At 41.2% G+C, this 13,639-nt stretch overlaps 2 protein-coding genes across 3 annotated transcripts in view; one reads left to right on the top strand and one right to left on the bottom strand.

Annotated features, from left to right (window-relative positions):
* Positions 1-13,639, top strand: part of LOC115259196 (uncharacterized) — a 242,305-nt gene that overhangs the window by 118,237 nt on the left and 110,429 nt on the right. The window lies entirely within an intron of this gene.
* LOC109431602 (testisin) overlaps positions 9,448-13,639 on the bottom strand; it is a 7,263-nt gene continuing 3,071 nt past the window's right edge. Inside the window, exons 4-6 of the mRNA XM_062854741.1 lie at positions 12,879-13,201; positions 9,941-10,316; positions 9,448-9,885 (exon numbers count right to left, since the gene is read on the bottom strand). Of these exons, the coding sequence (XP_062710725.1) occupies positions 9,739-9,885; positions 9,941-10,316; positions 12,879-13,201 (846 nt within the window). The 3' untranslated portion in view covers positions 9,448-9,738. The remainder of the gene's footprint in view (positions 9,886-9,940; positions 10,317-12,878; positions 13,202-13,639) is intronic.

Raw genomic sequence — 13,639 nt, 5'->3', positions numbered from 1 at the left:
TATCATGTTCATGTCTTGTAAAGCGTGATTCTGTCGTTAACATAACGAACGTCAGTTTCCTAGCCATTCCTCTGACCATTCAAGAATTGTTTGGACTTTGTGAAGAGTGTTCCTCACATTACAAACTTGTTTTGTACAATTCCGTAACGATTATTATCAGTTCTTTTGTGAAAGTTGCATTGTACAATGCGAAATTACGTCTTCTTGAAACGGACAACAATGGCCTGCCACACGCGACTGGATATGGCATAAATAAGGATCACTGCGTTTTTCCTTGGCCCTGTGGGAAAAAGTACCCAACCACACATAGGTACAGTGTATTTCTTCAGCTCATATTGTTGTTATGCGACGGAAGTATCCTTACGGACAATTGTGGTTCATTGCGCGCCGTTGGCCAGGGAAAATCACATTTTCCCATTTGCAACCGTTATAACGCGAAGAGGAAAAAATGTCTGAAAGGGCATACCTACACAACGAGGCGTGATGGCAAATGACAGACAGCAGCAGCAGGCACCAACGCAATGGCTAACGATGCACTGTGGGTAGGAATTGTGTAATTTGATCCAATTTTTTTTAAGATGAATTGAATTTAGATGGTTTTGTACGTTGTTCGATTCTTAATGGGTATACGAATACGTATGAGGTGTGACCATCTGATTCTTGTTAAAAATAATCATTGAGTGCAAAGTCTTACTACTCATTCTTTTTCTACTCGGAAAAATGAAAGTACATACTAAAATACGAGTATCTTCACCCAACTCGTGAGTTCCGTACTGAAACAAAATTTTCAAATACCTTTCAACAATATTCCAAACTTTTGCCCATAGTCCAAATGGCAGCCCACCATCAGCAAGCAAGTGCCACGAATGAAACAGCATAAGGCCAAAGAAGTCATCTTCAGCATGCAAAATACGTTTGTCTGCCTGTGCATCTACACAATACGATGGTGCGGCGGGTGGTGCCATACCCTGTCTGTATGCACTGAATAACAGGAAAAAGCTACATATTAATGCCACACACAATTCCCGGGCGTAATCGGATACCTTGGACCGACCGACCCGAGGTGCTTTGTTGTCGGTTTCACTTACTATGTTAATACCGAATGGTGACGGATCCACGGATCCACGGTGCTACTTCCGGACGTCCCTACCACCCATCCGCCCGCCCGCGAATGACAAATGCTTGTTCTGCGATCCTGATGGGAAGGAAAAACTACTTCACCGATGCTATACCTTCTGTTATACCGAATATGGGACATGGCGCGTGATGTCACTCGGTGCGTATCTTCTTACGATGATAAATTGGAACTTGTATGACAAATGCGGTAATTAATGGCGTAGAGGATCCCCTATTGGGGGATATTCACGTTTGGATGTACCATATGTATTTTAGTGCAATATACTATATAACTGAAAGGCAAGAAAAAATCGTGGCTATTTTTGGGATCATTATTGTAGTGCTACATACCTACATTTATTTGTTCAGCATAACATTTAAGATAAGACATAATAACAATCGTAAGCGTCGCCACAATACTCGGTTCGTGCAACTTATTTGAGTTAAATCATGAATCGGCAGGCCTAGTTGGGTAAATGTCCGACTCAAGGTGAAAAAATCAACGTTTTGCAACTCGTTGCATAACTTACCTTACCGGTCAGACTAAGGCCTGAGTGGCCTCTGCTGTACATAGGAGTCGTCACCATTCTACCTGGTTCATGGCTGCGTGTCTCAATCGACTCACCTAGCTTGCTGCGCACCGAAGACCTGTTGTACCGGTCGGATGACTCTCAAGAACCACTTTAGTCGGGTTGCTATCTGACATCCCTTTGATGTGATCCGCCCACCATAGCCTCCCGATTTTCGCGGTGTGGACGTTGGTTGATTCTCTCAGCAACTGATGTAGTTCGTGGTTTATTCACCTTCTCCAAGTCCCTTCTTCCATCTGCACTCCTCCGTTGATGGTACGCAACCCCGAGCAGTAGAAAATAGTTGAAGAATAACTAACTCAGGTATGGAAAAACGAATACCTACAACCTGAATGAGGTATTAAGTAGCCCTGCATAAGAGGTAAAATACCTAAAATAATAACTGGTGTGTATTTTGTGCATAACGCGTGAATAATGACATCAGGTATGGCAATACCTAAATAATAATCGGCGATTTTTCCATACAAATAGCGATTTTTCCATAACTGAATAATAGCTCAAGCAGTCCTCAACACCAAACCAATAACTCGTTGAGGTATTCCATCAATACCTACAAAATACCAAAATAAGTTATTTAAAATACCTGGATAACCGACCAATACCTTGTCTTGGTATGATACCTGACTTTGGTATCCTCCAGTTATGTGGCAGTTATTCATTCCTGCTCGGGACACTTTCCGTTCGAAAACGCCAAGGGTGCGATGGTCCTCTGCACGTAGAGTTCATGCTTCGTTCCCATAGAGGACTACCGGTCTAATCAGCGTTTTGTAGATAGTTAATTTCGTGTGACGGCGAACTTTGTTCGATCGTAGAGTTCTGCGGAGTCCAAAGTAAGCTCGATTTCCTGCCACAATGCGTCTCTGAATTTCACGGCTGATATCGTTGTCGGCGGTCACCAGTGAGCCCAAGTACACGAATTCTTCAACCCCCTCGATTTCATCACCGTCGATAGAAATTCGGGGTGGAAGCCCCCTTTGCCATAATGTACTTTGTCTTCTACACATTCATGACTATTCCGATTCGCCTGGCTTCGTTCAAGCCAAGCAGCTGAACGGACTTCGTGATAATCGTTCCACTTGTGTTTATCCCCGCTCTCCTTATTACACCCTCTAAAGTAATGTTTAAAAGCAAGCACGAAAGACCAGTAGCTTGCCGTAACCATCTGCGAGATTCGAAGGGACTCGAGAATGTCCCTGATACTCGAACTACGCAAATCACTTGATCCATCGTCGCCTTGATCAATCAAATCAGTTTATCCGGGAATCCGTACTCGTGCCTAATCTACAATAGTTGGTCTCGATCGATTGAATTATACGCTGAATAAAAATCGATGAACAAGTGATGTGTGGGCACGTTGTATTCACGGCATTTCTGTAACACCTGGCGGATGGCGAACATCTGGTCCGTTGTAGCGCGTTCACCCATAAATCCGGCCTGATATTGCCCCATGAACTCTCTTGCAATCGGTGATAGACGGCGGCATAAAATTTGAGAGAGTATCTTGTAGGCAGCGCTCAGTAGTGTGATCGCGCGATAGCTCCCGCAATCCAACTTGTCGCCCTTTTTGTGGATAGGACACACGATACCTTCCATCCATTCCTCCGGTAATACTTCCTCCTCCCAAATCTTGGTAATGACCCAGTGTAGTGCTCTCACCAGTGCTTCTCCACCGTATTTTAGAAGCTCGCTTGGTAGTTGATCTGCTCCAGCGGCTTTGTTGTTTTTCAACCGGCCAACCTCCTCCTCAATCTCTTGAAGGTCAGGGGCCGGAAGTCTTTCGTCCTGTGCACATACCCAAGCAACACACATGTTGTATAAGAGTTATGACAGCGCAAGTTTTGGTTGTATTGAAGTTAATTTTACGTAATTCTAACATTATGTTGGAATAACGTCAAATAAACTTCCATACAACCAAAATTTGCGCTGTCGTAACTAATATATAACATGTGTGTTGCTTGGGTACTCCTAGATCTGTTACCACGCCACCTTCGGTACTTGCAACGTCGCCATTGAGGTGCTCATCGTAACGCTGCCGCCACCTCTCGACCACCTCACGCTCGCTCGTGAGAATATTCCCGTCATTATCTCGGCACATGTCGGCTTGTGGCACAAAGCCTCTGCGCGAGCGGTTCAGCTTCTCGTAGAACTTTCGTGTGTCCTTAGCGCGGTACAGCTCTTCCATCGCTTCGCGATCTCGTTCTTCCTGCTGGCGCTTCTTCATCCGGAAGACTGAGTTCTGCCTGTTCCGCGCCTGTTTGTAACGTGCCTCATTCGCTCTCGTACGGTGTTGCAGCATTCTCGCCCATGCTGCATTCTTCTCGTTTTTCAACTGTTCACATTCGCCGTCGTACCAGTCGTTTCTGTGATTCGGATTCGCGAAGCCTAGTGCTGTAGCCGAGGTACTACCTATGGCGGATCGGATGTCCCTCCAGCCATCTTCAAGTATAGCTGCGCCAAGCTGCTCTTCCGTTGGTAGGGCCATTGCTAACTGCTGCGCGTAGTCTTGAGCCACTTCTACGTTACGAAGTTGCTCGATGTTGAGCCGCGGCGTTCGACTTCGACGCGTGGAGATAACTGTCGAAAGTTTTGAGCGCATGCATACAGCGACTAAGTAGTGATCCGAATCTATATTCGCACTGCGGTATGTGCGGACGTTGGTTATATCTGAGAAGAATTTACCGTCGATTAGAACGTGGTCGATTTGGTTTTCTGTTTGATGGTCGGGTGATCTCCAGGTGGCTTTGTGGATATCTTTGCGGGGGAAGAAGGTGCTTCGGACTATCATACCACGAGAGGCTGCAAAGTTTACGCATCGCTGGCCGTTATCATTCGATACGGCGTGCAGGCTATTTCGCCCGATTACCGGTCTGTACATTTCCTCCCTTCCTACCTGCGCGTTCATGTCGCCGACAACGATTTTCACGTCACGCGGCGAGCACCCATCGTATGTTTGCTCTAACTGCGCGTAGAACGCTTCTTTCTCGTCATCGGGTCTCCCTTCGTGTGGGCAGTGGACATTGATGATGCTGTAGTTGAAGAAACGGCCCTTAACTCTCAACATGCACATCCTTGCGTTGATTGGCTGCCACCCGATCACACGTTGTCGCATCTTGCCCAACACTATAAATCCTGTTCCCAGTTCATTGGTGGTGCCACAGCTTTGGTAGAAGGTAGCCGCTCGATGCCCGCTTTTCCACACTTTCTGTCCAGTCCAACAAAGTTCCTGCAACGCCACGATGTCGAAGTTGCGGGGATGTAGTTCGTCGTAGATTATCCTGTCACATCCTGCGAAACCTAGTGACTTGCAATTCCATGTTCCAAGTTTCCAATCGTAGTCCTTATTTGGTCGCGTGGGTCTTTGCCGATTATATCGAGTCGTATTTTCTCCTATGTTATTCGCAATGAAGATTTTTACGGGTGGCTTATTGGGCCTACGCCAACACTCCTGTCTCGCCGGAGGGCCATCGTGCCAGTTCTGTTTAACGTCCCAACCAACACTGGGACGACCACGCTGATGGGGCTACCACCTTGGATCTAGCTGGGCGTGGTGCAGCGTTTCTTACTCAGCCGCTGGATGCCAGAACAGACGCTGTTTGAGCCGCATCTCCTTGGTGAACAGACGCTCGGATCGTACCTCCTCAATCTAGCTGAAGTCAGAAGGACAACAGTGCCCGAACTACGCACATCACTTGATCCATCGCCATCTTGATCAATCAAATCAGTTTATCCGGGAATCCGTACTCGTGCCTAATCTACCATAGTTGGTCTCGATCGATTGAACCATACGCCGATTAAAAATCGATGAACAAGTGATGTACGTGTGCCAATGATTGGAACCCTGTACCTGTTATGGTAACTTTTTTTAACTTCGGTTCCTTTTCGCACTATTTGCATGCATTCCTTATGGGATTAGCCATAATTGGTACACTATGGCGAAAAAGGGTGCAAGGAAGCCGAGATTTTAAGGAAAATTATTTATTTCTACCATAATTTGAGCAAAATGTGTAGTTTAAATGTGTGCGACCATCTTCTATGAACGTGATCTGCTGTTCACAAAATTTTTCTGGTTGATTTACATCATTAAAGGGTGAAAATCAACTATGGCGAATGATTGGTACTATAACCATAATTGGTACACTTACCCTATTTTAAAAAAAAACTGTCGTTATTTTTAATTTTCAACGAAAACATTATTCGTAAATGTCAATTTCTTGATTTTGCTTTGGCTGACCAAGCCATGTGGGAAATTACACTGTTGAAAATGCTTTGACATCCATGTGCACAACAGAACATGTGCTCGATGAACAAATTGAGATTTGAAATTATGAAAAGAAATCCACGTACTCCGGTGAGACTCGAACTCACGACTCCCAATTCGCTAGACGGGCGCTTCTATTCCTTCAAGCTACGGAGTCACTCGACTATCTCCGTCGCCAGTAGGCCTAGAACTGAACTCGATTCCACAATCGCACATGGTTATCTTCTTTTCACAATCCAAACCCCCTTCGGATGGGATTAGATGAACATCTAACACATTGTCTGTTGTGCACATGTATGTCAAAGCGGGAGAGGAAGTTATTTTTAATTGTCGAGAGCTTCGGGCACTGCCTCCCAATCACTTATTGGTATGGCAATTAGTGTGCAGTCGGACTCTCGACGGGTCGGTCCTCGGCCGACCGAATACGGTAAGGGTGACCGTAGCACCTTACAAATGTCAATTTCTTGATTTTGCTTTGGCTGACCAAGCCATGTGGGAAATTGCCATACCAATAAGTGATTGGGAGGCAGTGCCCGAAGCTCTCGACAATTAAAAATAACTTCCTCTCCCGCTTTGACATACATGTGCACAACAGACAATGTGTTAGATGTTCATCTAATCCCATCCGAAGGGGGTTTGGATTGTGAAAAGAAGATAACCATGTGCGATTGTGGAATCGAGTTCAGTTCTAGGCCTACTGGCGACGGAGATAGTCGAGTGACTCCGTAGCTTGAAGGAATAGAAGCGCCCGTCTAGCGAATTGGGAGTCGTGAGTTCGAGTCTCACCGGAGTACGTGGATTTCTTTTCATAATTTCAAATCTCAATTTGTTCATCGAGCTTCGAGCACATGTTCTGTTGTGCACATGGATGTCAAAGCATTTTCAACATTATTCGTAAGTTTTCTCATTATTTTCATTCAACATATAAGAATGAAAAACATAAAGAAAACCAGGTCTTTTGCTTAGCAAAGTTTCCAACTTTTATATCATTTTTCATGTACTAAAGCTTAAATTTTCCATACATTTTCATATTTCACTGGAAATTCACAATTCTTGCAAATTGTCTAGCAAACAACAATACACATAAAAAAGAATCAGCAAAGACATACAGTGTATCAAACAATTGTCCGTACAGCAAAATTTTGGTCAAAATAATTTTTCATTTAAATGATTATAACTTTTTTATACGCCAATCAAAACCGCTGAAATTTTGACCAACTATAACCCATATATAAAAGCTCCATTTTGAGCGAGATCGAATAAGTTTTCTGAAAAATATAGAACTTTCAGTGAAACTTATATAATTTTAGGAAACATTTTTAAAACATTCTATCTCAACATGTGTACTTGATGAAACTTTTACAATATTTTTCGTGTTACAGCTTATACCTAAGGCTTTCATATCCCTTTCGTGACGAACCAGCACAATCGTGCTGTTTTTCGGCATTGGTTTTACAAATTTTTTTTTCAATTGTTTTTTCCTCAAAATATGTGATGTAAATAATTTTTATGATCGAGTTATCACTCTTACTTGTATTTCTGAGTCTCTGCTTTAATTGGAATTGTTAATAAAAAAAAAACGCCACGATAAGTTAAACAAAAAGTAAACAATCACCCTAGAAGTTGGAAAAATTTTATCTGTCGTATTTTTATAAATATTTGTTTAATCCAGGTATGCAGGGATAAAAATCGATAGAAAAAGAGTAGTTCTGCAAAACAGCGAAGAAAAAGTGGTGATTTGTTGGAAAGCACAAGATTTCTGGGTGGTCAAAGTGGGACCAGCACAATTGTGTTGTTCCGTCCCCAAGGCGGTCCAAGTTCCATCGGTAATAGCCTATTCTTAGGCGTTTTATGGTATAGAAGATTGATTTTAATTATTAAATCACTTCAAAGTGTAAGTTTGTAAAAACTTAGACGTATAATTTCAACTCAAGGAACCCGATATCAGCTTGTACGAGTTTTTTAAGGAACATTGAATACTTGGATGAAAAAAATTACTCCATATTATCGAAATCATGAATTAGATTGGAAAAGGGATTTGCTGTTCTTATTATCTTCTTTTTATTCACTTCTATGATTTGAATACCCTGTCAAGCTGATCTAGTGTTCCTAGATTTAAAATTATACGTCTAAATTTCTACAAACTAACACTTTGCAGTGATTTAATAATTATAATAAATCTTCTGTACAAAAAAACGCCTAAAAGTAGGCAATTTTTAGCAATTAGAGCATGGTTTCCCAAACTGCGGGTCGCGACCCCCCAGGGGGTCCCCGGACTTCTTCAAGGGGGTCGCGAGAGACAGTTACAAATGACTGTGACTGTAACAAATGACAAATGAGAGAATTTCTATGGAGGGTCGCGAAAAGTAAATCTGCTGACCAAAGGGGGTCGCGCACCCCAAAGTTTGGGAACCTATGAATTAGAGAACATCGACCGGCTCGATGACGGAGCAGCACAATTGTGCTGGTCCTAATTTGACCCCAAAAAGTGCATAGGTGGATAAAGTAGCCGAAGTGAAGAAAGTTTTATTCTAGAGGACGTTAAGTTTATAAGAGAAAATTTGAGATAATCATACTTGTATGGTCCGTCACGAAAGGGATATGCAGCTTCGTTTAAGGTTTCATATTCACTACAAAAAAAATATGAAAAATCTGTAAAAATGTTCAGAGTGTCATTTGGAAAATTATCATATTTTGATCAATGAAAGTGCCAAGTGTTTTCGACTTTTTTAAACTCTTCTAATGATATATTTTTATACAGGACCTACTAAACTACATATAAAGAGTAGGTCCTATGGATTTTTCGTTCAGCTAATGCACTTTTATTGGTGGAAAATGTTTGGCAGATTATATGTGCAGAATATGGTAAATTTTGAAACATCGTCAACTACATACGCACATTTTTAATATTTTTTGTAGTGAATATAAAACCCCAAACATGGCTGCATATGAAAGCCTTAGGTCTAAGATGTAACACAAAAAAAAAATTGAAAACATTTCATCGAGTACATATTGAGATATAATGTTTTGAAATGTGTTCAAAAGTCTTATAAGTTTAACTAAAAGTTCTATAACTTTCAGAAAACTAATTCGATCTCGCTCAAAATTTTACTAATGGAGCTTTAATATATGATTCATGGTTGGTCAAAATTTCAGCGTTTTTGATTGACGCATAAAAAAGTTATTAACATTTGAATGAAAAATTATTTTGACAAAGAGTTTGCTGTACGGGCAATTGTTTGATACTCTGTAGTTCATTTTGGGCGAAGGTTAAAAAGTTTTATATTACAAGTTTAAGATTTCAACGTGATAAAAACATTAAAAAACGCACTTAGGACGTTTTATGTTTCGTAATGATTGTTTTATTAAATTCATTAATAAATAAAAAAAAATAAACTCAAATCCAGAGAAAAATTTCCTGTAATGAAAATTGAGGTCAAATGTGAAAAAATATAGATAATTTAATGGGTTTGTTACAATAATTTATAGTACTTTATTCTCCATCTAGCATGAATGTATGAGAAAAAAAATATGTGGAGGAAAAATCTGTATCAAGGTCAAAAAATCTGTATTTTTTCTGTACTCTGTATGCTTTAATAATTTTTACCAGTCATTTTTACCCGCACTTTCCAAAACGAGTAACCTAGTTCTAGCATTAAGGAGGCGATTTGTCCGATCAATTATGCACTACAGTGTATATGTAATAACTTATCACATTCCTTCGCTCGTCTTCTACAGCTGTTTTTTTTTTTTCATGCAGCTTTCATTCTCAATTTAATTGATTCTCGATTCAATCCATTGAACATAATCAGAAACCTGGGCGTAACCATCCGGACTTAATGATCCACATCCCTGAGTTGACCTAAAGCTAGCCACACCCACCAGCTGATTGTTGTAAACCGCTGGACCACCAGAGTCGCCCTAAAACAAAAGCACTGACAATTTTATTTAATTAAAATCGAATAAATAAACTTACATTGCAAGCACCATTATTGACAGAAGATGTCAAACAAAGTATTCCAAAGATAATTCCGGTTTCCCGAGCACAGGCAAACTTCGGCAAGGTTGTTGCCCAGTTGTACTGCAGTACGATTGGATTTGGTCCGCCGGTGTACAGTCGACCCCAGCCGGATATTATTACATTGCTGCCAGTGGGAACCTCCGTCCTCCGCAGGGCAATCGTAGAAATTGAACTACCCATTTGGTATGCTTGCTGCAATTCCATGACTGCTATATCGTTTTGATGGTTTCCGTACCCCTCGTGAGGGATAATCCTGCGAACCGTGCGAAGTACGCCACCGCTGGTCAAGTAAACTGTTCCAGCTAGCACTACCATCAGTGACGGATGCACTCTAGGAAGGGTAGTTGAATTATATATTTACAAATCAAACTGTTGGTCAATGACATCAATGGCTCATTTACTAAACAACTTTTTTGTAGATGTTTCTGTTCTCTTCTTCTTTATGAATCTACGTCCCCACTAGGACTTGTCCTACCTCTTTGGGCACTTCCACAATTATTAATTGAAGGGCTTCCTTTGCCTGCCATTGCATCAATTTGTATATTGTGAGGCAAGTACAATGATACACTATGCCCAGGGAGTCGAGAGAGTTTTCCCGACCGGAACGGGAATCGAATCCGCCGTCTCCGGATTGGCGATCCATAGCCTTAACCACTAGGCTAACTGGAGAACCCTAATAGCAGGAGGATGTTTCTGTTTCGCTCGGTAAAAGTCAGTTGGGAGCTAATAGAAATAGGTATTATCACCCTACACCCGATTCTTTTTTTTTGCACCGGTCATTGTTTTGCTATAACTCAGTCAGTTTTGAACCGATTCTCATGAAATTGTGTAAACTTATAATACTAATGATGCCTACATGCGCATGCGTACGTACAAAATGAATTGGTTGAAAATTGACTGAGTTATAGAAAAAGTCACACCTATGTAAAAAAAAGAATCGGGTGTAATCTGAAAATTTTATTGAACAAATTTCCAGCAGTTTGGTTTCGAACTACTTGGGCACCCACGTCAATTTCCGGCACCTTACAGCAAAACAAATCAAAATATCACATGCCGCATATTTTCCAAACACACTTTCTTAGATAATCATCTCCCGCAACATTTCCGCAACGAGATCCGCAGTTAATAAGATACTACACGTTCACTCTGCGTTCACACAAGTGCACAAAACAACAATAACACGCAGGCGAGTGCACTTCGTCAGCACAAAGATGGGTGCCGAAGTGATTCCCTATTTGATTTTGCTGGAAGTTCGGCACTGATGCTGGATATTTGCGCTGGACTATATGCCGTAAACTCGTTCAAAACCAACTTTCCGGCAGAAAATCTTCGCAACAATTACTGTTATAATCAAGTATTCTAGTGGAGGTTCGACTGTATCGTTTCAACTATCATTAAAAACGGCTACGCAGTCTCGAAATTAGCAAACGATGTTTATTACTTGCCCAACGTTTCGACACGGGGTTAGTGTCTTCTTCAGGGGGAATCTAATTTGGTCGTTTTTGGTCTTGTGTTTCGTCTAACTGTAACTGTCCTGTCATTAATTTGTTGGTACATGACTTATTTTGCTTGTTATAACTTTCAACGGACATTTGGCAAATGTCCGTTGAAAGTTATAACAAGCAAAATAAGTCATGTACCAACAAATTAATGACAGGACAGTTACAGTTAGACGAAACACAAGACCAAAAACGACCAAATTAGATTCCCCCTGAAGAAGACACTAACCCCGTGTCGAAACGTTGGGCAAGTAATAAACATCGTTTGCTAATTTCGAGACTGCGTAGCCGTTTTTAATGATAGTTATAATCAAGTTCACGCAATAAGCTATCTGATTCAGATGGAAGAAATCGACGAAAACGGTCGTTTCGTTGTGAATTTAGGTAATGCACAATTTTGTTTAAATGTAGTGCCGGGAATGTGGTCAAACACCCTACTGCTTTAAGTTTCGGAAGAAAATATGGTAACTTGAAGTAAAAAAATGTTCATAGAAAATATAAATATTGAACATATTCCTCTATTTTACAACTTTAGGTTCAAAACTCATACAAATTAGAAAAAAATCATATTTAAAGTTGCCTTGACTTAATAATCATTTAATGATATCAAGACTTCTAAGATCTGATGCAAAATGGTCGAAAGATGGGCTACTCTGTTTTAAGTTAAGGGGGTAGCTAAAATTGTTTGATCTGTAGTGTATATTGGTCTTCCGTTATAAGGATACACTTTGTTTAGCACGGGTATTCAAAATGACCATGCTGAGGGTTAAGGGTTCGATTCCAGGTCCATCGAGAGAGTTTGCATAACGAAAATTTCCTTGACTCCCTTGAGCATAAAAAACGTGTAGTACTTCCAGTGAGCTTGTTCGCTCTTTGAAGGAAGCACGGCACTAGACAACGGACTAGCATGCAACGCCCAATGGCACAGCCGAAAACTTTTCCTGACAGCTGCAGCGGGAATCGAACCCGCGCTCCTCAGCACGATGCGACTAAATGCTTGGTGACGCTTGCCGCACGACCACAAAGCCACACAAAGTATATTTCATAACTTTATGGATCAAAAGGTCTGAGCCAGCAAAAAGAGAGTATTTCATAGTGTATTTTCGTGCCTGCTACACGATAGTACATTCAAAATGGTCATTTGAAGATGAATCTCTCAGTTGATAACTGTGGGAGCGCTCATAGAACATGCTGAGGACAGGATTTGTCCCAGTATCGTTGTTATACCGAGTAGGAGAATGCAAAAGAAGAATAAGAAGAAGAAAAAGGAGAAGAAGGAAGAGGAGAAGATGTAAAACAGAAAATAGTAACAGCATCAAATTAAACATCACTTTTAGAATATTGGGATGAAATACTCCATTCATAAAGTCCTGCTTCAATAAAATGTCACTTACACTTGATATCCACTTGTAACACAATGCGCCGCTGTAAGAACCCACTTGGCAGTGATTAGAGACCCACCACAGAAGAACGTCCCCTGACGAAAAAGAGCCACCTGATACGGAAACAGGTTGGCACTGGCGGAAGCTCCTCCAACAATGCGATTCACCGGTGGTGAAGAGGTGTCGAAGACCGCGTTTGACCGCGGTTTAGCTTCTAAGGTGGCAACTATGGTCATGGTCAACGAGGATGCCGCCACCGTGACCACCATCAGCAGAAGTGGTTGGAGCATCGTGTGAGACTTTCCGCAACCATTCAGTCGAAACATTTTTTTCGTCTTTACAAATCAGTAGCAGTGAATTTATAAGGATTTTTCACTCACTATCCCACGTGTACGAACAACGAAAACAAGGATAACGATCAAAGTTCAAAAGGAACGGAAAATTACCAAGTGGTCTCACCGACCCCGTAAAGCGCCTTTCTTTGTAGTTTCCGAAAAAATGGATTCCTATTTATTGAAGTTTCATGTGCCTAGTGCGAAACAAAACAGCGAAAATGTGTAATTGAATAGCGCTCTCCCAATTATACGATTCAAAATAACCATTTAAATGGTTGTAAGTGCTATTTTTATTATCTCATAAAACGTTTGAAAATGGAAATGATAATAAACTGCATTGCTTTCTATTGAAACTACCAGCTGTCCATGGCCTTTCATTTGAGAAACTTTATGACATGGAAGCTCTTTTTTCCATTTCTTGAAAAAAGTGACCACACA

The sequence above is a fragment of the Aedes albopictus genome, chromosome 2 (assembly GCF_035046485.1).
Source record: "Aedes albopictus strain Foshan chromosome 2, AalbF5, whole genome shotgun sequence".
In the NCBI taxonomy this organism is placed as follows: Eukaryota; Metazoa; Arthropoda; class Insecta; order Diptera; family Culicidae; genus Aedes; species Aedes albopictus.
Note: the sequence above shows the minus strand (reverse complement) of the source record. Positions and strands in the feature narration are given on the sequence as shown.